At 36.6% G+C, this 25,765-nt stretch overlaps 1 protein-coding gene across 2 annotated transcripts in view; it reads left to right on the top strand.

Moving 5' to 3' along the window:
• Nucleotides 1–25,765, top strand: part of LOC143032474 (monomeric sarcosine oxidase-like) — a 33,944-nt gene that overhangs the window by 3,420 nt on the left and 4,759 nt on the right. For both annotated transcript variants that reach the window (XM_076197316.1, XM_076197317.1), the window contains exons 3-8: nt 1,959–2,094; nt 2,231–2,414; nt 2,558–2,677; nt 10,430–10,615; nt 20,987–21,069; nt 21,657–21,803. In XM_076197316.1, the coding sequence (XP_076053431.1) occupies nt 1,959–2,094; nt 2,231–2,414; nt 2,558–2,677; nt 10,430–10,615; nt 20,987–21,069; nt 21,657–21,803 (856 nt within the window). The remainder of the gene's footprint in view (nt 1–1,958; nt 2,095–2,230; nt 2,415–2,557; nt 2,678–10,429; nt 10,616–20,986; nt 21,070–21,656; nt 21,804–25,765) is intronic.

Genomic DNA, 25,765 nt, shown 5'->3' with positions numbered 1-25,765 from the left:
TCTCCTTACTTCCACCTTCTTGAATGAGTGTCACATTAGCTGTTTTCTAGTCATGTGTACTGTTCCCTCTTTCAGTGGATGCACAAGTAGACTGTAAATCTTGTCTGCCAGTTGCTACTGACATTCTTAAAGTATCCAGTTTGAGATTCCATCAGGCCCTGAAACTTTTCTCACATCCAGTGATCCCAAAAGACTGAGCACTTCTTTCACTTCTATGTTTATATCTTTTGAATACAAATTATTACAAAGGATTACAAAGGCGGAGCATGCCGACAGGAGACCTTTTGATCCATATCTAGGTCGGATGCCAAAAAAAAAAAAAAAAAAAAAAAAAAATCATATTAATAATAAATAAAAACTATAATAATGTAAATAACAAATAAAATACATAAATAAATGCATAGGTATAGTTGAATAACAAATAAACAGGTAAATAGTAAATTATAATAAATTGACATATAACTATTATTAAATGAAAATCAGACAGACAAATGATAACAAAACAAAAACAAATAATATAACATGAATTATAATTATTACAGCATCTTACTTAGGTATTTATCTAAATGATTCTTAAAGCTTCGAACTGAACTACATTGCACTACCTGTGCAGGAAGTTTATTCCATTCATTAACTACACGGTTGGCAAAGTTGTTTCTACCTACTTCCAAATTGAATCTATTTCCGGACAGTTTGAGACCATTGTTTCTTGTCTGATTCTCATTCAATGTGAAAATTTGGTCACTTTTGATGTTGTCAATTCCCTTTAAAATCTTAAAGACCTGTATCAAGTCACCACTGAGTCTACGCTTTTTTAGGGAAAACAGATTCATGTGCTTAAGTCGATTTTCGTATGATTTATTTTTGATATTTGGAATCAGTTTTGTGGCTCGCCGTTGTACTTTTTCCAATCTGTCAATGTCTTTAATGAGATTCGGTGACCATACGGAAACAGCATATTCCAAATGTGGACGAACTAACGATTTATATAGCTTGTTAATGAGTGATGGACTTTTGAAATCAAAAGATCGCGCAATCAATCCCAGAATCTTATTTGCTTTCTCAGAGGCTGAAATACACTGCTTGGATGATTTGAGGTCGTTACTGATAATTACGCCGAGATCTTTTTCACTATCCACTTTTGTTAACGAATTTCCAAATAACTTGTAATCGTACTTACTGTTATTTTTACCTATGTGCATTACCTTGCATTTACTTGTGTTAAATTTCATTAGCCACTTTTCAGACCATTGCTGTGATTGATCTAAATCTTCTTGAATATCTAATTGGTTTGAGTGATCATTTGCCACTCCGCACAGTTTTGTATCATCAGCAAATTTGGAAACAGTAGATTTTAGTCCATGGTCTATATCATTTATATATACTATGAATAGAAGTGGCCCAAGAACGGAACCCTGAGGAACTCCACTTGCAACACTTTTCCATCCAGAAGTTTTTCCATTTAAAACAACTCTCTGTTTTCGACCTTTCAACCAATTACTAGTCCAACCTAATAGGCTACCACTTATTCCATGCAAAGCTAATTTAGTAAGTAGTCTTTCGTGTGGGACGGTATCAAAAGCTTTTGCAAAGTCTAGATATATTAAATCTATATTGTTTCTTTTGTCATAATTACTTGGCTCTCCTTCTTCCACACAACTTCTCTTTGTGAAGATAGGTTGGATAATTTCATCCACTATTTTTCCCTGAGCTGAGGCCTCCTCAAATACCTCACTGCCCACTATTAGATTAGTGATTCCTTCTGTATGTCTCAATTTACCATTAATAAGCCTATGGATATAAATGCACAAACGGAAAGGAACAAATTTTGAAGTTAAAAGTAGATCACTATCACTTTTCATTTAATGAAAGGTGATAAACACTCACATAGGAAGTTTTGTTGTAAAATTAACCTTATTATTAACTTGAAAATTATGGTACTGTTACTGTACTTCCAGTCACGAAAAGATCACTACATTCATGGGTGTTGGTATGATGCTGGTAGAATATATAGCACAAAGGAGAAAGAGAAGATTTGGAATCAGATGACAGCCAAAGCTATGGAAAGATTTGATGACTTAAAGAGAAAATCAGGTAATATTATTTTAATTTTCATATTCTTATGGGCCCTTATATGGATAAGAAATCATTTCAGTGATTTTTGTCTTTGAGTAGTTATTAACTTACCATGAAACATTAACAAATTCATTCCATATTTTTTTCCTAATAGGTGTTGATTTCTTCAAGAATGTTGGATATTTAGACATTCATCATTGGGAAAATGAAAACAGTAATTGTTGTTCAATCAACCACATAATGATGCCAGGAGATGAAGATATCAGTCAAACTTGGAAGGAAAGATTTCCATACTTTAATTTCTCAGAAAGAGCATGTGTGACATGGAGTAAATGTGGGTAAGGTTGAGCTAACTTTGGTTTAAATAGCTAGTCATAACTGGCTTGTGTTGATGAATCTTTCTACTGGAAATAATACTTAACATAACTGTGTATTTGTATAATTAACCTTTGTGATACTGATGTTTTTCATTGTTTTATAGTGGCCATTTGGATCCAAGAAAACTTGTGTCAATCCACAAACAGATAGCAAAACAGCAAGGAACTGAAATTGTTGAGGACATTGTTCGCACCATTGAACCTTCTAGTAGTCAACCCAAAAAGCAAGTATTTATCTGTTATTAGTTTCATTGGAGTTGAGACCTTATCTTAATATGATCCTATCTCCTGTGATTATCTTAATTCAGAATGATAATAGCTTTTGAATTCCTAAGATCTTCAGGTGCTTCATTTATATAGGTATTTACCTAGTTGTATCTACCCAGTTGTATCTTACAGGAAGGGGAGCTATGCTTGTGGTGTCCCGTCTCTGTATCTCGCCATATCTAATTTGCTCTTAAATTATTGTACTGTTTTTGCACACACCTTTGTTTTGTCTAGTATATTCCATACATCCACCACTCTGTGGGGAAAGCTGTTTTTTCATGTCTCTTCTATAACTATCCTTTTTGAGTTTCTTTCCTTGTCCTCTTGTGTTTCGCTTATCCCAATTTAGTAACTCATCTCCGTCAAGGACTTCTACACCTTTCATAATTCTGTAGATGGTCAATATGTCACCTCTTTCTCTTTTTTGTTCCAGAGTTGATAGTTCTAGTTTTGACAATCTTTCTTCATATGACATTTGTGATAGTGTTGGGGCCATCTTTGTAGTTGCTCTCTGGATCCTCTCAATTTTCTTTATATTCTTTTTAGTAATGGGTGACCATAGTGTCACTGGATACTCCTATTTTGGCCTTATCAGTGTGACTAATATTTCCTTTACCATTTTGTCATCCAAGTAGGTAAAAGCCACTTTTAATTGATCTTAGCAAGTTATAGGTTTCGCTGACAATTTTGTTTATATATTTGTCAGGGAACATATCTCTTGTGATGATCACTCCCAGGTCTTTTTCAGATCCCACTTTCGTTATTATTATTATTATTATTATCATTATTATTATTATTATTATTATTTTTTTTTTTTTTTTTTTTTTTTTAGAATGTCCCCTGTGGAGCTACAAGGAGAAGGATGCCTAGTCCCAATCCCCGTCCCTTTCTTCTCGCCTCTTACGATCCAAGTGGGAATACTTGGTGGCAGTATTCTTTTCCCCCACCACAGGGAATTCCCCCACCACAGAAAAAGAATACTCAGAGAAATGGTACAGGACAGCAACAAGGGGTTGGGGGACAGCATAACGGAGGGACAGTCGTAATGTAAAAGTGTCATCATTTCTCTATAAACAGAGTTTTCCTCTATCGTAGATAAAATGATGTGTGGCTCTGGTCCGTAGGGGCGCCCCATATAGACCCGAAAGTATCAACTGCATGCTATTTTGCCACAATAACAAGAAATTAAGAGAGGAAGAGGAGGCGAATCAAGTAGAGAAGAAAAGGTAAAAGGTGCAGGTGGAGAGATAATAATGGAAGAGAAGGCAGTAAGGGGAAGATGGGCAGAATATTTTAGGGAGTTGCTAAATGTGAAGGAGGATAGGGAAGGAAAGATAGCTGCAGTGGGAAATGGGAAGAAAATGAGAGTGAGGAGTGAGGAGAATGGAGGAGAAATAAGGAAGGATGAGGTGAAGGCAGTTGTTAAGATGATGAAAGCAGGTAAGGCACCTGGTCTGGATGGATGCCATGCAGAATGTCTGAAAAATGGAGGTACAATTATGGTGGACTGGTTGGTGAGGTTATTTAATGTTTGCTGGAGAGAGGGTAGAGTGCCGGAGGACTGGAGGAGTGCCTGTATAGTTCCTCTTTACAAGGGAAAAGGGGACAAGTGTGAATGTAGTAGTTTCAGAGGGATTAGTTTGTTAAGTGTAGTTGGGAAGGCTTATGGGAGGATCTTGATTGAGAGGATTAGGAGAGGAACAGAAGGAGTAATTGGTGAGGAACAGTGTGGATTTAGGACAGGTAGAGGTTGTGTAGATCAGATCTTTGTGGTAAGACAGATATGTGAGAAAGCTATAGGAAAAGGTAAGGATGTTTTTTGGGCTTTTATGGATCTGGAAAAGGCTTATGATAGGGTAGACAGAAAGGCACTGTGGGAGGTTTTGCAGATATACGGGATAGGAAGAAAGCTTCTGAGAGCTGTCAAGAGTTTTTATGAGAGTAGTAGAGCTTGTGTCAGGATTGGAAATGGAAAGAGTGAGTGGTTCGAGGTAAAGGTGGGACTTCGTCAAGGATGCGTTATGTCGCCCTGGCTGTTCAACTTATACATGGATGGGGTGGTGCGAGAGGTAAATGCAAGGGTAGTGGGCAAGGGATTGGAGATGGTTAAAGAAAATGGAGAAAAGTGGGAGGTGAGCCAGCTGTTGTTTGTGGACGACACTGCACTTGTAGCAGTATCGAAGGAGGGATTGAGGAAGTTGGTGGCAGAGTTTGGGAGAGTATGTGATAGAAGAAAGCTAAAGATAAATGTGGGTAAAAGTAAGGTGATGAGATGTACAAGGGGTGAAAGTGGCAGTAGACTGGAAGTGAGCATTAAGGGAGAGCGACTGGAGGAAGTGGATAGTTTTAGATATTTGGGTGCAAATGTGGTAGGGAAAAGTGGAGTGAAGGTGGAGGTAGAATGTAGATTGAGAGAAGCTAGTAAATGCCTTGGTGGATTAAAGAGTGTAATGAGGAATAGACATTTGGGAATGGATGCTAAGAGGAGACTGTATGAAGGAGTGATTGCGCCAACAGCACTGTATGGGGCAGAAACATGGAACATAAGAGAAGAAGAGAGAAGGAGTCTGAATGTGTTTGAGATGAGGTGTCTGAGAAGTATGATGGGGGGTTACTAGGCTAGATAGAGTGAGAAATGAGGAGGTGAGGAGGAGAACAGGTGTGGAAAAGGAGCTGGGAGATAGGGTTGATGAAAGAATATTAGGATGGTTTGGACACATGGAAAGAATGAGTGAAGAAAGACTAGTAAAAGTGGTATGGAAGGCAGATGTGGAAGGAGTGAACATGAGGGGACGTCCTAGGATGAGGTGGATGGATGGGGTGAAGGGGGCTTTAGGGAAGAGGGGAATGTCTGTTGAGGAAGGACGGAATGGGTCAGAAGACAGGGGTGAATGGAGATGGTTGTATATGGATGATGTTGTGATTGCATGAGGTGGAATGGGTGGGGTGTGGGGATGAGGTATTATGTGTGAGCAAAATTTGACGCAGCCCGAAGGGATTTCTCCCCGTCCTCTCCTTTTATGCAATGGGGGGACGGAGAGGGGGGTCACCGATTTAATGAAGCTGCCTTGCTGTGGATGTACTGTGTCTTGCGACACTGCTTCTGACCCAGGGCAGTGGACAAGGTGCAGGGATGACCCGTCATCCAGGAGGTGCTCAGATAAGAGGGAGGGTGGAGGGGTGTGGGGTGTATTCAGGGATGGAATGGGTGGAAATGATTTTATGCCTTTCCCTTTTTGGCTACCTCCCTTGTAAGGGGGAAAAGCCTTGGTATATGTATGTATGTATGTACTTTCGTTACTTCTTTTTCACCAATTTTATATTGTCCTGATATCTTTTTTTTTTCAAAATTCTATTATGCTACATTTCTTTATGTTGAAGTCCACTTCCCACTTCTGACTCCATTCCCAGACCCTGTTCAGATTTCTCTGTAGTGAGTCACAGTCTGTTTCAGTACTCACTTTCTTTAACAATTTTGCATCATCTGCAAAGAAGTTCATGTAACATTCCACACCCTTGTCCATGTCATTCACATAGATAGCAAACATTATTGGAGCCAATACTGATCCTTGTGGAACTCCACTAATTACCTCCTCCCAAGTAGAACTCTTATCTCTGAGCACTACTCTCATTTTTCTTCCATGCAAAAAGTCCTCCATCCATTTCAGTAGTTTTCCTTGTATCCCTCCTATGGTTTCCAGTTTTCTTAATAGTTTTTTGTGAGGGACTTTATCAAAAGTTTTTTGTAGATCTAGGAATGCACAATCAGCCCATCTGTCCCTTTCTTGTATTATGTCTAGTAGTCTTGAGTAGAAACAGATCAAATCTGTGTTAAATTATTTTCCCTGTCTAAATCCAAATTGTCTCAGATTTAGGATCTTGTTCTCCTTCAGATGTTTTATCCATCTGCTTTTTATAACTTTTCACAAATTTTAGCTACTGTGCTTGTGAGGGAAACCTGTCTGTAATTTGTTGGGTCTTCCTTATTTCCTCCTTTTTTAAATTGGCACAATATCAGCATTTTTCCAGTCTTCTGGTATTTTTCCTTCTTTGAGTGAGCAACCTATGTTATATGTTTTGTCTGTTAGTTCTTCTCTACATTCTTTTGATATCCAATTTGCTATTCCATCCAGGCTGTGCAATTTCCTGACATCAAGGTTCATTATTTGATCCAGTATTTCTGTGTTACTCTTATTTCCCTCGTGGGAGGGATTTCATTTCTCTTCCTTCATCCTGATGTTGCATTTTTTTCTCTTCTGAAAACCAACTTGAAATGATTGCTCATGACTTCTGCCATTTCTGTATCTTCTGTGTATTTTGTATTCCCTTGGCAAAGTTTCACTATTTCCTGTTTATTTTTTAGTTTTCCATGCAGCCAATACCCTGTCTGGGGTATTGGCTGCATGTTATTGTGGCAAAGTTGATACTTTAGGGTCTATATGGGGTGCCCCTATAGACCAGAGGCATACATCATTTTGTCTGTGATAGAGGAGGACTCTGTTCACAGAGAAATGATGACACTTTTATCATACTGCGACTGTCCCTCCGTTATGCTTTCCCCAAACCCCTTGTTAGTGTCCTGTATCATTTCTCTGAATATTCATTTCCTATTTTTGCTACCCTGTGGTGGGGGATAGAATGCTACCATCAAGTATTCCCACTTGAATTATAAGAGGCGAGAAAAACGAGACAGGGATTGGGACTAGGCATCCTTCTCCCTGTAGCCCCACAGGGGACATTCCTAAAAAAAAGTAAAGGCATAAGAGGGTCTAGGAGTTTTCCAACCAGTACCCTAAGGTTTGGGTCTTTTATTGTGCGTGGATGTACAGATGAGAGTAAAAGGGAAGAGATAGGCAGTAAATTTGTAAGAAGAAAGATGAATGTATTGGCTTTGAGCGAAACTAAGTTGAGAGGGAGGGGTGAGTGTGAATTTTGGGAGTGTAGTTGGGAGGTTCTCAGGGGTGAAGAGAGGGTGAGGGAGAGAAAGGGTGGCTATACTAGTAAGTGAAGAGATAGGTTAAGTGCAGTGGAGTGGAAGGAGGTTTCTTCAAGGTTGATGTGGATGAAGGTGAAACTGGGAAAGGAGATGTGGGTTTTTGTAAGTGCATATGGGCCTGGTAGTGAGAAGAGTGTAGAAGAAAGGGAGGCTTTTTGGATAGATTTAAATGAGTGCATAGAGGGACTAGGGAGAAACGTCAATGTAGTAGTATTGGGAGACCTTAATGCTAGGGTAGGAAATGAACCAATAGATGGAGTGGTTGGGAAATGTGGAGTTCCACAAAAGAATCATAGTGGAGAGTTGATGCTGGAGATGTGTCTCGAAAGAGAGTTGATGATAGCAAATACAGTTTTTAGGAAGAAAGTCAAGTATAAGTATACATGGGAGAGGGTGGTGGATGGAAGGGTGATAGATAAAGCATTAATGGACTATGTAGTGGTAGATAGGAGTATAATAGGAAGAGTTAGGGATGTACATGTTCTAAGGGGAGAGAGTGGGGGAATATCAGATCATTTTCTGGTGGAAGGTAAGTTGAGAGTGGAGGATAGATGGAGAAAGAGGAAAAGGACAAAAGGTAGGGAGGTGCTTAGAGTGAACTGCTTAAATGAGAAAGAAAAGGAAAATGAGTACAAAAAGAAGCTGAGAGAGGAGTGGGAGGGAGTGAAGGATAGAGTAGAACTAGGAGTGGAGGAGGAATGGGGATGGTTCAGGGAGTCATAAGGTGTGCAAAGATGGTGTGTGGAACAAGGAAGACAGGAGGAAATAGAAGGAAGGGTAGTGAGTGGTGGGATGAGGAAGTAAAGAAGGTTGTAGAAGAGAAGAAGCAAGCTTTCACAGATTGGTTACAAAATAGGACAAGGGTATCATATGAGAGGTACAAAGACAAGACAAGAGAGGAGAAGTAAAGCATATCATAAAGGAAGCAAAGAGGAGAGTAGATGTGAAATGGGGTAAGAGTATGACAGAAAATTTTGAAAGTAATAAAAAGATGTTTTGGAAAGAAATTAAGAGAGGAAGAGGAGGCAAATCAAGTAGAGAAGAAAAGGTAAAAGGTGCAGATGGAGAGATGATAAAGGAAGAGGATTAGCTTCTTAATGAGATATGGACTTTTGAAGTCAAAAGATCGTGCAATCAGTCCTAGAATCTTATTTGTTTTCTCAGAGGCTGAAATATACTGCTTAGATGATTTGAAATCATTACTGATAATTATGCTGAGATCCCTTTCACTATCCACTTTGGTTAACAAATTTTCCATATAACTTGTAATCGTATTTACTGTTATTTTTGAACAAGTAGAATATATAGTGGGTGAGGTTTTGCTCTTCATGTAGCAACAAAAGGAAAGAAATTTATGTTATGCAGGAAACACACACCCAATAGTAAAGGAGCAACCATAATAAGGCATGAAAGCAAGCAAAATTACTATATCTAAATATTTATTCGGATGACCATTTTGGGGTATTTATGTACAAAAAAGAATGAAAACCATTTATTTATGAAATATGTCCAGAATGATGCCCAGCACTGCAATATTCGACTATGGTAATGTAAGGCCAGAAATTTAATTGGATAGTAAGACTAATAGTAATGTTCAAAAGCTGAGGTCGCATTATACAGGTGTATATATATATATATATATATATATATATATATATATATATATATATATTACATACATATAATTAGAATGATAAAATCGTGGGTCACACTATACATGAAGTCGGCTTATACACAAGTATATAAGGGGTATACACTCATACCTCGATTTAACGGACCTCACTTTAACGGATTTCGGATGCAACGGACAAAATCTGTAGCTTCCGGATCGTCCGGAGCGACCGGACGCGGTCCGATGTTTCCGCAGTTGACCGCCAGATGACCTATGGTCGCTTTGTTTACAACTGTGCCGGAACACAATGAGCTGTTTGGTCCGCGTTTTTCGACCTTTTTGGCCTTGTTTTGTGTTGTTTGTGAAATAATTCAACAGGTTTTTTTTTTTTTTTTTTAACCATGGCATCTGTACATCCTGTAGAAAAGAGGAAAAGAGTCAATTTAACAGTATCACAGAAGCTTGAGTTGATTAAAAAGTTGGAAAGTGGAGTGTCGGTAAAGCAGGTGTGCGATGAATATGGAGTAAAGAAACAAACTGTGTTTGATATTCGTAAACAAAAGGAACAACTTACACAATATTCGCTGAAGTATTCGGTTGATGAAAATTTTGGACTTGGTACTCTTGGGGTGAAAATTTTGGGCCAGATCCCAGGTATTTACACTAACAGATTGGATAGTGTGCTTAAGTAAAAGTACCGTACTATATTCATTCCTCATTTTTTCGTAACGTAATCGTTGAAATACATTAGTATCGGAAACTTCGGACAATCGGGTATATCGGACCGGTGTTCCCCCCTTTTAGTCCGTTAAATCGAGGCATGAGTGTATATATATATATATATATATATATATATATATATATATATATATATATATATATATATATAGTCATTTTTTCAGTTAAAACTTCCAGGATTTTTTCTTTTTCTTGATTCATTTCCCACTATAATTCCATGACGGACTTCTAACTTTTGTCCACTCCCAAAATGTTGTAAATGTTTAATATTTTTTATAAAATGGGATTTGCTCTTTTCATGGTGTTTGTATTATTTCATTAGTATCCATTTTGCAAAAATGAATAACTGTTGTAAATTTCTAGGTGGAAGGCCATAACAGAATCAGGCAAAATAATAGTGGGAGAAAAGGTGCTTGTTGCAACAGGTGGTTATGCATCATTAATACCACTGTTCCAGCATGTTGCTCCTGGAAAAATCCCAAAGCTTGAACTAAGAACTCAGACCATTGCATTCGTGAAAGTTAAGGAGGAGGAAGCCATGAGGTTAAGGTAAGGATTAAAAATATTAAATTAAATTACTCTTTACAAAGTAGCAGTCTCATTTTGCGAAATTCAAATTTTGTACTATTTTATGTATGTACTCCCTTGCTCAATAAGTAATGAGAAAATGTCAGGCGAGACATTAAACATGATCAAAATACTACTTCATGGTGAAGTACACTTACATATATTCTACAAAAAGACTAACTAGCAACTTTCTATATTTGTAGGTCTGAGTGCAGCGGTGAACGTGGTGGAACCAATCTTATTCGGTTTGCCGATCTGTGAACACTTGTCAAGATGCAGGGAAACATGGAGCAACGTTACCCCATCAAATTTTGTGTTAAACTTAAGAAAACCAAACAAGAAGCTTATGGAATGTTAAAGGAGGCCTATAGGGATGAACAGATGAGCCAAGCAAGTTTCTATCAGTGGTTTAATAGATTTTCTGAAGGAAATGAACAGGTAGAGGATGAACCCAGATCTGGAGCACCGAAAAGTGCACACCGAAGGAGGAATACAGGGCAAACTGCTTAAATGGATGGAAGACTTTTTGCAAGAAAGAAAAATGAGAGTAGTGATAAGAGACAAACACTCAAATTGGGATGAAGTAATAAGTGGTGTTCCGCAAGGAACAGTTTTGGCTCCAATAATGTTTGCTATATATATTAATGATATGGATGAAGGAATTGAAAGTTATATGAGCTTCTTTGCAGATGATGCAAAACTATTAAAAAAAAGTGAACACAGAAGAAGATTGTGAATCACTACAGAGTGATCTAAATAAAGTATGGGAATGGAGTAGGAAGTGGAAGATGGAGTTCAATACTAAAAAGTGTAGTATAATGGAATTTGGAAAAAGCAGAAACAGAATAACAGGAGCATATAAATTGAGAGAAGAAAGTATAGAAAAAAAGGTGAAAATGAGAAGGACCTGGGAGTCATTATTATGAATAATATGTCACCTGAGAAACATATAAATAAGATTTTTGGAGAAACTTATAATTTAATAAGAACAATCAAAGTGGCATTTACATACCTGGATGAAGAAATGGTGAAGAAAATAATAATCACTCTGATAAGACCAAGTTTGGAATATGCAGCAACAATGTGGTCACCAAGCACAAAAAAAATGTATAAAAAACTTGAAAGAATACAAAGAGCAATTACAAAATTGGCACCAACACTCTCAAAACTATCATATGAAGAGAGACTAGCAAAACTTGAGCTACAGACACTAGAGCAAAGAAGAGAGAGAGGAGATTTGATAGCTATATACAGAATCATGAAAGGCATAGAAATTATTGATAGAGAGGATCTAATAAAATGGGATGATAGAAATACAAGAGGACACGGAAAGAAAATCAAGAAAGACAGCAATAGAAGAGATCTGAAAAAGAACAGCTTTCCTCACAGAGTAATAGACAGTTGGAACAAGTTAGATGAGAAAGTGGTGTGTGCAAAAACAATACATGAATTTAAAAATAGTTTAGATAAAATGAGATATGAAGACGGGACACCATGAGCATAGCTCCCCTTCCCGTAAAATACAACTAGGTAAATACAAGGAGGAAAACATTGAGGAAGTGCAAAGGTTAGTGATGCAAGACCGTCGAATATCTGTGAGGATGATAGCTGAAGCTGTTGGTATTAGTAGTGGCACAGTAGAGACAGTTCTGACCAAAGATCTGAAGCTCTACAAAGTCTGTGCCAAGTTCATGCCAAAGATCCTCTCCGACGACTAGAGCCAGTTTTGTGTGGAATGTTGCACTGACATTCTTGAAATGATAGAGGGTGATTCAGGTTTCCTGAATAAGGAAGTGACTTGTGACGAGGGTTGGGTGTTCACCTACAACCCTGAGATCAGACGTCAGAGTGCTCAGTGGAAGCACACGACCTCCCCCAGACAGCCTCAGGGGAACCAGATTCCAGTCAACAGAGGAGCTGAAAGAGGCATCGGTAAGTTACCTGAAGGGACTACTGAAAAAGGACTTTAAGGAGGTCTTCCAGGATTGATAGAGACGCATGCAGAAATATGTAGACGCGAGAGGCAATTATTTTGAAGGAGACAAAGTTTTGTAAACTTATGAAAATAAATAGTGTCTCTCCTGACATTTTCTTATTACTTATTTAGCAAGGGAGTGTTTATATATATATATATATATATATATATATGTATATGTATAATATATATATATATATATATATAACGTATATATACATATATATATATATATGTGTGTGTGTGTGTGTGTGTGTGTATGTGTGTGTGTGTGTATTTACCTAGTTGTACCTAGTTGTATTTTACGGGAAGGGGAGCTATGCTCGTGGGGTCCCGTCTTCATATCTCATTTTATCTAAACTATTTTTAAATTCATGTATTTTTTTTGCACACACCACTTTCTCATCTAACTTGTTCCAACTGTCTATTACTCTGTGAGGAAAGCTGTTCTTTTTCAAATCTCTTCTATAGCTGTCTTTTTTTATTTTCTTTCCGTGTCCTCTTGTATTTCTGTCATCCCATTTTATCAGATTCTCTCTGTCAGTAATTTCTATGCCTTTCATGATTCTGTAAATAGCTATCATATCTCCTCTCTCTCTTCTTTGCTCTAGTGTCTGTAGTTCAAGTTTTTCTAGTCTCTCTTCATATGATAGTTTTGAGAGTGTTGGTGCCAGTTTTGTAATTGCTCTTTGTAATCTTTCAAGTTTTTTTATACATTTTTTTGCACTTGGTGACCATATCGTTGCTGCATATTCCAATCTTGGTCTTATCAGGGTGATTAGGATTTTCTTCACCATTTCTTCATCCAGGTATGTAAATGCAATTTTGATTGTTCTTATTAGATTATAAGTCTCTCCAAAGATCTTATTTATATGTTTCTCAGGTGACATATTATTCATAACAATGACTCCCAGGTCCTTCTCATTTTCTACTTTAATTATTCCTTCTTCTCCCAATTTATATGCTCCTGTTATTCTGTTTTTGCTTTTTCCAAATTCCATTATACTACACTTCTTTGTATTGAACTCCATCTCCCACTTCCTACTCCATTCTTGTACCTTATTTAGATCTCTCTGTAGTGATTCACAATCTTCTTCAGTTTTCACTCTTTTCAGTAGTTTTGCATCATCTGCAAAGAAGCTCATATAGCTTTCTATTCCTTCATCCATATCATTAATATATATAGCAAACATTATTGGGGCCAGAACTGTTCCCTGCGGAACACCGCTTATTACTTCATCCCATTTTGAGTGTTGGTTTCTTATCACTACTCTCATTTTTCTTTCTTGCAAAAAGTCCTCCATCCAATTTAGTAGTTTGCCCTGTATTCCTCCTTCAGTTTCTAATTTCTTAAGCAACTTCTTATGTGGTACTTTGTCAAAAGCTTTCTTTAGATCTAAAAATGCACAGTCCGCCCATCCATCTCTTTCCTGTATTATATCTATTAGCCTTGAATAGAAACATATTAAATTGGTGACGCATGATCGTCCTTGTCTGAATCCAAATTGCCTTGGATTTAACACTTTGTTTTTTTCTAAATATTTTACCCATCTACTTTTGATAATTCTTTCACAAATTTTTGCTATTGTACTTGTTAGAGAGACTGGTCTATAGTTGGTAGGTTCTTCTTTATTTCCTCCTTTGTATATAGGTACTATATTTGCTTTTTTCCAATCTTCTGGAACTTTTCCTTCTTTCAAGGAACTATTTAGTATGCTATGTATTTTGTCTGCCAGTTCAATCCTGCATTCTTTTAGTATCCAGTTTGCTATTTCATCTGGTCCATGCGATTTTCTGACATCAAGATTACTCAAGTGTGTTAATATTTCATTCTTTGTTACTTCTATTTCTTCCATAGGGGGGACTTTCTCTTTCCATTCGTTCTCTTCAGGTTGTATGTTCTCCCTTGTAAACACTGATTTAATATGTTTGTTCATAATTTCCGCCATTTCCATTTCCTCAGTGTATTCAACTCCCTCCTGTCTTAATTTCTCCAAGTCTTGTTTGTTTTTCAGTTTATTGTTTACAAATCTGTAGAATAGTTTCGGTTGATCTTTACACTTTTCTATGATATCTTTTTCATATTTTCTCTTTTCCTCTCTGCACATTTGTACATATTCATTTCTATAGCAGGTATATATTTTCCATTTTTCAGGTCTTCTGTCTTTTTTCCATCTGGTCCAGGCTTTGTCTCTTTTGTCTTTTAACTCCCTACAGCTTTTGTTGTACCAGCATTTTACATATTCTTTTTCTTGTTTTTGTCTTGGGACATACTTTTCCACTCCTTTTTTTGTAAATTTTTGTCAAAATATTCCATTTCTCTTCTACTGTTGTTTCTTCTTTGTATATTTCTTCCCAGTTTTCCTTTTGAAAGAATTCTCTTATTTTATCAAAGTTTGTTTTTTCATACATCATTCATTCCTTTTCTGTATTGTTCATTTCTTTTCATATATTTTTCTTCATTAAGTTCCAGTTCAATCAATATGTGGTCACTTTTACTTATTGGTGTTTTATATTCAATTTTGTCCACTATTCTAGGTTCGGATGTAATTACTAGGTCTAGTTTCGATGGCTCTTCTTCATTTCTATACCTAGTGTTCTCCTGTATCCATTGTGTCATTGTATGGTCAGTAACCATCTCGAGTAGAGCGTTTCCCCATGAGCCGTCTCCACCCTTTACTGTCATTTCTTCCCAGCAGATTTCTTTGCAATTAAAGTCGCCCATCATAACTATTTTTCCTCCCTCTTCCATTATCTTGTTTAATGTTATCTTTGTGTCCTCTAACATACTTTTATGTTCACTCTCTTCCCATGAGGCTGTTTTTGGGGGCACATAATTTATCACAAACTTTCTGTTCTTCTTATCTCTGTCTTCTACTTCCATCATTATCATCTCTACTGTATTCTTTCCATATGTGACACACTTCACGTTTATATCCTTCTTAGTCAGGAACATAACTCCACCCCCTTCCTTTTTCACTCTGTTTCTAATCCAATAATTATATGCATCATGTCCTACACTGTTGGGTGGTAGTGGACCTTTTAATTTTGTTTCTACAATTCCCATTATGGCCAGATCTTTTTCTTTCAAATAATCATTCAGTTCATTCAATCCTGTTATTAATCCATCTATATTTGTGTAAGACACTCTTAGTTTTCTGCCACTTCCATTGTGTTCTCTGTTTCCCTTTTGTTTTTCTCTTGTATGTCGACTTTCTTTAGTTTCATATTCACTACTCTCCAATAGAATCTCTCTTTTTCTGACTCCGTTCTTATCTCGTTTTTTCCTTTGCTTCAAGTCTTTTCTGTTTTTCTTCCTCTCTTTCCTCTTTATTCATTTCCCTTTTTATCCATACCTTTTTATATTGTTCACTTGTTGCTAGTTTCCCTGTTTTGGATAAGATATTCTCAGCCATAGTTTGTGACCTGAATTTAATCTTGATTGGTCTGGTCTTGTCTGTACTATATTTCCCTAGCCTGAATTTCTCTTCGATTTGTTTCATTATTTCTGGTTCATCTTCCTGAACTAATTCTAGTAAATTTCTTACTTTTTCATTTTCCTCTTTGATTCTTGTGGTTCTATCTGGGTTATGTTTCTCTTCCATTCCTAATATAATTATACATTTCTTTTTGTCTGCTAAGTCTCTTACTATATTCTCCTTCTGTCTCATCACTTTAATAACTGAGTTTTCAGTTTGTTCATTCATTTGCTGTCTGATTATGTCAGTGAATGCAACCTTGCTATTTTCATTAATTTTTTTTCCAACCTTCCTTGTTTTCCTTATTATTCTCCTTTAAGACTTTATTCTCATATTTTACTTCTTTTAACTGTTTTTTTAATTCTTCAATTTCCTTAGTTAAGTTTTTTTTCGACCTCTCTAGTTCTTCCAATTTTTCAACTCTTTGTATAATACTGTCAACATGACCGAACCTACACTCCAAGTCCTCGATCATCTTATCGACCTTCTCTTCTAGTCTTGTCAGTCGGGGGGGGGTTTGTGTCCCCCCCCCACCCTCTTTAAATCCCTGGAAAATATTCTCATCACTTTCTACTGTATTGCTCTTGTCTATACTTCTAATCTTTACATTTTTATTAGACATTTCATCGTCATCGGGAGGCCTTTTGTTTACCTTTCGCCTGTCTGCCTGGGCCAAGTCTACTCCTTCCTCATTTCCTTCCATTTCCCTCAGTAATCCCTCCCCCTTTCCTCTTTCCCTACTTTCCTACTACTCCACGAGCAATTTCCCCCCACCCTGTAAATACAATAGGCACTTCTCTTTGCGTTGGGATCCACAAACTTCAATTCTCTTCAGAACGTCTTCTAAGCCGTCCATTCGTTGAAGTGTGTGTATTTACCTAGTTGTATTTACCTAGTTGTATTTACCTAGTTGTATGTTACAGGAAGGGGAGCTATGCTCGTGGTGTCCCGTCTTCATATCTCATTTTATCTAAACTATTTTTAAATTCATGTATTGTTTTTGCACACACCACTTTCTCATCTAACTTGTTCCAACTGTCTATTACTCTGTGAGGAAAGCTGTTCTTTTTCAGGTCTCTTCTATAGCTGTCTTTTTTTATTTTCTTTCCATGTCCTCTTGTATTTCTGTCATCCCATTTTATCAGATTCTCTCTATCAGTAATTTCTATGCATTTCATGATTCTGTAAATAGCTATCAAATCTCCTCTCTCTCTTCTTTGCTCTAGTGTCTGTAGTTCAAGTTTTGCTAGTCTCTCTTCAAATGATAGTTCTGAGAGTGTTGGTGAAAATTTTGTAATTGCTCTTTGCATTCTTTCAAGATTTTTTGCATTTTTTTGCACTTGGTGACCATATCGTTGCTGCATATTCCAATCTTGGTCTTATCAGAGTGATTAGAATTTTCTTCACCATTTCTTCATCCACGTATGTAAATGCAACTTTGATTGTTCTTATTAAATTATAGGTTTCTCCAAAAATCTTATTCATATGTTTCTCAGGTGACATATTATTCATAACAATGACTCCCAGGTCCTTTCCATTTTCTACTTTTTTTATTCCTTCTTCTCATAATTTATATGATCCTGTTATTGTTTTTGCTTTTTCCAAATTCCATTATACTACACTTTTTTGTATTGAACTCCATCTCCCACTTCCTACTCCATTCCTGTACTTTATTTAGATCTCTCTGTAGTGATTCACAATCTTCTTCCGTGTTCACTTTTTTTAATAGTTTTGCATCATCTGCAAAGAAGCTCATATAACTTTCAATTTCTTTATCCATATCATTAATATATATAGCAAACATTATTGGGGCCAGAACTGTTCCTTGTGGAACACCACTTATTACTTCATCCCAATTTGAGTGTTTGTCTCTTATCACTACTCTCATTTTTCTTTCTTGCAAAAAGTCTTCCATCCAATTTAGTAATTTACCTTGTATTCCTCCTTCAGTCTCTAATTTCTTAAGCAACTTCTTATGTGGTACTTTGTCAAAAGCTTTTTTTAGGTCTAGAAATGCACAATCAGCCCATCCATCTCTTTCTTGTATTATATCTATTAGCCTTGAATAGAAGCATATTAAATTGGTGACGCATGATCGTCCTTGTCTGAATCCAAATTGCCTTGGATTGAGCACGTTTTTTTTTTTTTCTAAATATTTTACCCATCTATTTTTGACAATTCTTTCACAAATTTTTGCTATTGTACTTGTTAGAGAGACTGGCCTATAGTTGGTAGGGTCTTCTTTATTTCCTCCTTTATATATAGGTACTATATTTGTTTTTTTCCAATCTTCTGGAACTTTTCCTTCTTTCAAGGAACTGTTTATTATGCTATGTATTATGTCTGCTAGTTCATTCCTGCATTCTTTTAAAATCCAGTTTGCTATTTCATCTGGTCCATGTGATTTTCTGACATCAAGATTACTCAAGTGGTTCAATATTTCATTCTTTGTTACTTCTATTTCTTTCATAGGGGGGACTTTCTCTTTCCATTCGATCTCTTCAGGTTGTATGTTCTCCCTTGTAAACACTGATTTAAAATTTTTGTTCATAATTTCCGCCATTTCAATTTCCTCTGTGTATTCAACTCCTCCTTGTCTTAATTTCTCCAAATCTTGTTTGTTTTTCAGTTTGTTGTTTACAAATCTGTAGAATAGTTTTGGTTGATCTTTACATTTTTCTATGACATCTTTTTCATATTTTCTCTTTTCCTCTCTGCACGCTTGTACATATTCATTTCTATAACAAGTATATATTTTCCATTTTTCTGGTCTTTTGTTTTTGTTCCCATTGGCCCAGTCTTTGTCTCTTTTGTATTTTATCTCCCTAAAACTTTTATTGAACCAGCACTTTACATATTCTTTTTCTTGTTTTTGTCTTGGTACATACTTTTATACTATTTTTTTTATAGATTTTTGTCAAAATATTCCATTTCTCTTCTACTGTTGTATCTTCTTTGTGTATTCTTTCCCAGTTTTCATTTTGGAAGAATTCTCTTATTTTATCAAAGTTTGTTTTTTCATACATCAATCTTCCTTTTCTATATTGTTCATTTCTTTTCATGTATTTTTTCTCATTTAGTTCTAGTTCTATCAATATGTGGTCACTTTTGCACTATTTTAGGTTCTGATGTGATTATTAGGTCTAGTCTCGATGGTTCTTCTTCATTTCTATACCTAGTGTTCTCTTGGATCCATTGTGTCATTGTGTGGTCAATAATCATCTCAAGTAGAACACTCCCCCATGAGTCTTCTCCACCCTTTACTGTCATCTCTTCCCAGCATATTTCTTTGCAATTATAGTCGCCCATCATAACTATTCTTCCTCCATCTTCCATTATTTCGTTTAGTGTTACTCTTGTGTCTTCTAACATGCTTTTATGTTCATTCTCTTCCCATGAGGCTGTTTTTGGGGGCACGTAGTTTATTACAAACTTTCTGCTCTTCTTATCTCTATCTTCTACTTCTATCATAATCATCTCTACTCTATTCTTCCCATATGTGACTCTCTTCACGTTTATATCCTTCTTAGTCAGGAACATAACTCCACCCCCTTGTTTTATCTTTCTAATCCAATAATTATATGCATTGTGTCCTATGCTGTTGGGTGGTAGTGGGCCTTTTAATTTTGTCTCAACAATTCCCATTATGTCCGGATCTTTTTCTTTCAGATATTTGTTCAGTTCATTCAGTCCTGTTATTAATCCATCTATATTTGTGTAGGATACTCTTAACTTTCTGTTATTTCCATTGTATTCTCTGTTTCTTTTATGCAGGTCCATATTAGATAGATGCATTGTAAGTGGTGGCTCAAACCTGCGCTCCTCTTCAGGGGGAAGTAGATCTGTTAGGTTCTTAGCAGTGTTATCTATTTTTGGTGGATTGAAACCATGTATCTCCTCCTCATACACAGTAATTTACCTGATTTCCTGTTCTTCTGATCAACGTTTGCCAGCATTGCCTAAAGGATGTTCTCAGGATGGAACCAGTAGGAATTCCTTTGGATTGTTTACCATGCTATAGCTTCGCTGGCAGGTGATGGTATTTGCAGAAGATTGATCTGTTCCAGATGTTTAAATCCCTCCATGCATTTCGGAATTTGATGTAAAACTAGATGGACCCATAATGACACACAACAAGCTCTGTGAGGACATACAAGTCATTATTAGATATTTATGTTGCCACAAAGTCGACATGTTCTGCTAGCAGTGGTAAGCTACTTGGATGAGATATTGACCCTGGTTTCATAAGTAGATCATCATCAATTATACCCTCTCTCATAGCACTGGCAATTCTGTACAGATAAGCTTGGTCCAGACTAAGCTCATTCACATATACATCTGAAAGATGAGCTACTTTAGCAATATAGTGAAAGCCATTTGGTGATACTGGTAGAGTTTCACAGGTGGATAAGGCTTTACCAAGGGCTCCTTTCCATTGAGTTCCGCTTTCTATTGGACCAATATATTTCCTGCATAAGTGCCTCAAAGGAAGCTCATTGAGATGGAGGCTGCAGATGATCCACTATAAAGGATGATGTAATTGACATTCCAGCCCTCTTATAGCTGAGAAATGTAATGATACATTTTAATATGAGACTGTATATATGGGAAGATAGCTTGTAAAAAAGTAAGGGTAACTATTCATGGGTTAATAGAGGGATTTTTGCATCACCACTGTTGATCCATTCTGGTAGACATAAAAAATTAGGGCCTACGAGGTATATGAAAAATATAGATTTTTTGGGCCACAAATAGAAGATTGATTTTTACATAAAATGACTATTACCATTACTATTACGGTAATGGTAACTGTTATGGGGTTGTGGGTCTTCATTTTTGAAGCCCAAAGCAGCAGTTATTATTATGGGCAAAAGTTGATCTGTATATATATTTTTTCAGGTCCATGCCAAGTTTTGTAATAGAAGAGAATTTTGAAGACCTCAATGGAGCATATGTTCTACCCCCTATCAAGTATCCTGATGGTTAGTTTTATTTTCCATGTATATGAAAGTTTATGTCTCTTTCTAGTAATTGCCTTTTAACTAAACAGAATTGCCACAAAAACTCCAAAGTACATTTGAGGGTTAAAAAATTGATATGAAACAGTTTTAAGCCTTGTAGTCAAAAGATACTTCTCATTTTAATACAACTGCCTGGGATTTACTAGTACATGATTTAAAAAGATTGACAGTGGTTAACTGTGGATTTACCCAGTTGTATTTATTTACCTAATTGGGATATACAAAAAAGGAGTTGTACTTATGTGATTTTATTTTTTCTAACTATCATTCTTTGAATTTGCATATGTATTTAGATTGAATTATATCAGTTTCATCTGAGCTATACTAGGAGTTCATATATTTGTACTTTTTGACATCCTTTAGATTTTTTAGTTGTCCCCACGATCCCATGACTTACATTAAAAAATTATGTCTCCTATGTAAATTTGATCTATTCCTTCTAATGTTATACAAGTTTGATGGTTTTGTTGTATGTTTGTCGTATATGTTATGTTGTAAGTTTATTGTCTATGTTTATATTCATAGTTTGAATATGATTATTTATCCAGGGAGCTGGTACTTGAAACTTGGCCATTTAGAATCCTTTGAAGAAGTAAAGGAGACACTAGATGAAGTGACGCATTGGTACCACCTTCAGACAGGTGTCCCCGAATGTGTCAGACAGCTTTCACAATTCCTGCATCATTTGGTACCTGGTAAAGTATAAAACAGATTTAGTTATTCTGATTTGTTTTTCTTGGTTGGGTTTGGTGGAGGAGGAAAGTGAAAGTTCATGAATCAACAAGGAAGGTTATGGTGATAGCCATTGGAAGACATAAAGTTGATTGATTAATTATGTATGGGGAGAAAATGAATACTGTATTTTACGGAAAATCAGCCGCATTGGTGTAAGAGGCACACCCTCCCAAGGCCTCTAGTAAATCAGTGTATGAGGCGCACCTTTGTACAAGGCGCAGGGACACTACTGGTTTAGTTTCCATGGCAGGAGGACATAAAATATCTGACGAGATCAATAAATCACCTAACAGCATTACAGTAAGACCTCTCATTAACGGATGTTAATTAGCTGTGTTTGCGGTGTTTTCGTTGTGTTTTCGGTGTTTTTGGTGCTTTTGGTGTTGTTGTTTAGTGCGTGCAATTACTATACCACCCAAAACCACCCCAAATCAATGGATTATTCACATAAAAGGACACCGTTACCCCCTTTTAGTCCGTTAATGAGAGGTAGTACTGTACTATAAAAAGATGTACTGCACTTAGCATACATACCGGTAAGCACTAGTCCTAAAGTCCATTCTCAGTTGCTGTTGCATTCCTCACTGAGGAAGCCATCAAAATCTTCGTTTTAATGTTGTCCCAAAACAAATTGTTATAAAGTTCAATTATCTCTGGTGTAATCATATCCATTAGGCAATTGTCATCATGATCAGCATCTGAATCTGCATCGTGCTTGTTATTGAATTCTGACAAGGTCATTTCAGGAGGTAGCATTTCAGAGTTCTGAAACCCATTCACAATAGTTGATTTATTTACCTATTCCATGACTCAACGATCTACTCTGCAACATGAGCATATCCAGCACGTTGTTGACAACCAGTTTCTGTGAAGGATTGCTCTCGTTTACACATCCACTTCTCTCATATTATTCAAAGATGGTCCTCAAAAGACTTGTTGACCAAAATATTGAGCGGCTGAAGGATTTTCGATAGGCTTCCTGGGATGATTCCAAGCTTGGAATTCTGGTGCTTGAGGTGTTCCTTTACTGAATTGGTCTTGTGGATCCATGTTGTATTCTCTCTCTCTCTCTCTCTCTCTCTCTCTCTCTCTCTCTCTCTCTCTCTCTCTCTCTCTCTCTTTTGTAACTTCATCCTTCTTTTGTCATCACTTTCTGACCATTGATTTGTTAATGTTGAATTCTCTAGCTGCGGCCCAATTACCATGCTCCTCTGTGAAACTGATTGCTTTTAACTTGAGGCAGCATCATATCCTTTTAGCTTCTTGGGCACAGGTGGCATCTTGAGTGTTCTTGGTTTTTGACTTGTTCTTGAGCTGTTCTTCAGTTGATTCTTGACTTAGTATTGAGCTGTTCTTCAGTTGATTCTTAATATGTTCTTGATTTTTGAGTTGTACGTGGTTGTAGACTTCGTGATGAAATGATGATCTGGTTCCAAACTCTGATATCCATAGACCAAATACGTATTTCCTTGCAGACTAATGTGGGGCGCTAACCACTCGTTGGCTAGAAAACCAAACTACCCATGTTTATCAAAACGATTGACTTATTTGTAGTGATATATAAGGCCGCCAACAGACAATGAAGACCGAGACAGAGAGAAATAGAGGAGAAAAAGTCCTGAGCAGAGCTGAGAAAATACCACAGTTGTCATCTGAATACAACGGAGATTACTACTTGTCATTTCAACAAACAGTGACCAATCTCCTAATGTTTCCCTAACGTCTACAAGAATTTCCCTGGTGGAGAAGTTATCATGAAAGACACTGAAATACTTGATAGAAAGGACTTACTAAATTGGGACAAGAGAAACACAAGAAGACATGGAAAGAAACTCAAAAGGATAGTTATGGAATAGATTTGAAGAAGAACAGTTTTCCACACAGAGTGATGGACACTTGGAATAAGCTGAACAAAAAAACAATAATGTATGAAAAAACCATACGCGAGTTTAAGAGCAAACTAGACACTGCGAGATACAAAGGCGGGACATCATGGGCATGGCTCCCCTTCCCCTTATTTTCAGGCCATTTCCAGGTAAAAAACTGCACATTTTACATCTAAAAACATGGTAATCTTGATTGCTACCTTGATTTTCATTGACTGGAAATCCATGGGCCCACAATGGCTAGCAACAGTTCTTAAGGTCTTTCTCTGGTTCCTCTGGAAAAAAATGTTGTACTACTGTTTGTGTGAAAGGGGTGAAATTTTTTCTTTCCCATTCCAAGCCTCCTCACTTTGTGGCTAATGGCTGGACTACTCATTGAAAGCATGTTTTATTATAATTAATGTGTTTAAGATAAAGTGTTTCAGAAGTATGGTAGAACTTACAAGGTGAACAGAGTGAGAAATGAAGAGGTGAGGAGGTGAATGGGAGGGGACAGGGAGCTGACAAATAGGGCTGATGAAAGAGAAAGATTATTGGGATGGTTTGGACACACAGAAAGAATGACTGAATGAAGATTAGCAAAAAAAAACAAAAAAAAAAAAAAAAAAAAAAAAAAAAAAAAAAAAAAAAAAAAAAAAAAAAAAAAAAAAAAAAAAAAAAAAAAAAAAAAAAGGGGGAAAGAAGAGGTGGATGGAGTAGACTTGAGGGGATGCCCGAGGATGAGATGGAAGGATGGGGCAAAAGTTGCTCAAAGAGGGGAATATCTGTTAAGCAGGAAATGGAGAAGACAGGGGATAGGGGTGAGTGGAGATGGTTGTGTATGGGTGATATTTTGACACAGTCCAAAGGGATTTCTCCCTGTCCAGTGGTGTGCAGAGGGCTGGTGATGCCCAGGGCCAACTCCTTGATTGTATACACCAAAGATTCAAGTATAAGACCTAGTACTGAAAGATATTTTGAATATATAAACAGATGAAACATGAACACTTTATTCAGTTTCAATATAAATCAACCAAATTGTAGTGCCAAAATGGCACCCACAATATTTGATCAATGAATGGATGAGCGAGATGTATAGTATGCCTTTATAAAATAGTGTTCACTAAAGAGCACCACACATGAGGATGATCATTTATCATATATATATCCATACAATGTGATTGGGGAATCTTACGTTAAGTAGGACAAATTTGTTTAGTAAACGCTGCCACCATTCCCAACCACTATATATAAATATAAATATATATCAGCACATATGAAATTCTTGAACTAACACTATTTTATTCCAATCTCACCCTTTAAGGCCGTTTTGATGGTAAGTGTGTATACATGCACCAGGTTGGGTAATTAAAGAATATTTCAAGTTTCCAATCAATTATTGAATCATAATGAAAATAGCATAACATATCTATGTATTGTATTCACTATTACAGTAGATACAGTTGATTTAGATGATTAGAAATGTCCTAGGTGATTATCTTTGAAACATTGAGATACTAGGGAGGTAGCATGTTAGTGGGCTATATAATTCAATGCCTAATGGTGTAGTTAGGAGGTTATATAATTCACTGTCTTAATGGATATTACAATCTAATCTTCTGGCCACCTATCCAATGTTTAATTCACCTACGCCTAACCTAACCTCAGTACTAAAATCTTTTCCCTTATCTTTGGGGTAGAGCACTCTCGGCCACAACCCTTTCGCAATCTATTCCTTGCCTATAGCCTATTACAAAAGATATTGTTTGATCGACCCCACCTGATAGATTTGTCTGATTGTTTTGTGTCTGGTGTTTGTTTATACTCCTTTTCCCCCTGGTAGGGAGTAGGGTGTGCGTTAGCCCTTTTATAATTAACTTATAATATTTTTTAACTAGTATATGCATATATACTCAGATATTTTAATTAATCTCAATGAATTCTATTAGAAATACGCATACCTGGTAGGGAGTAAGGTCTGGGTTAGCACTGACTGTGACTACTTTTCAAACGTAACACCCATCGATGCCCCTGAGCGTTCGTATCTCTGGATAAAA

Source organism: Oratosquilla oratoria, chromosome 13 (assembly GCF_046742065.1).
Source record: "Oratosquilla oratoria isolate Oo_2021 chromosome 13, ASM4674206v1, whole genome shotgun sequence".
NCBI classification, from domain to species: Eukaryota; Metazoa; Arthropoda; class Malacostraca; order Stomatopoda; family Squillidae; genus Oratosquilla; species Oratosquilla oratoria.
This window is presented reverse-complemented; position numbering and strand designations above follow the sequence as displayed.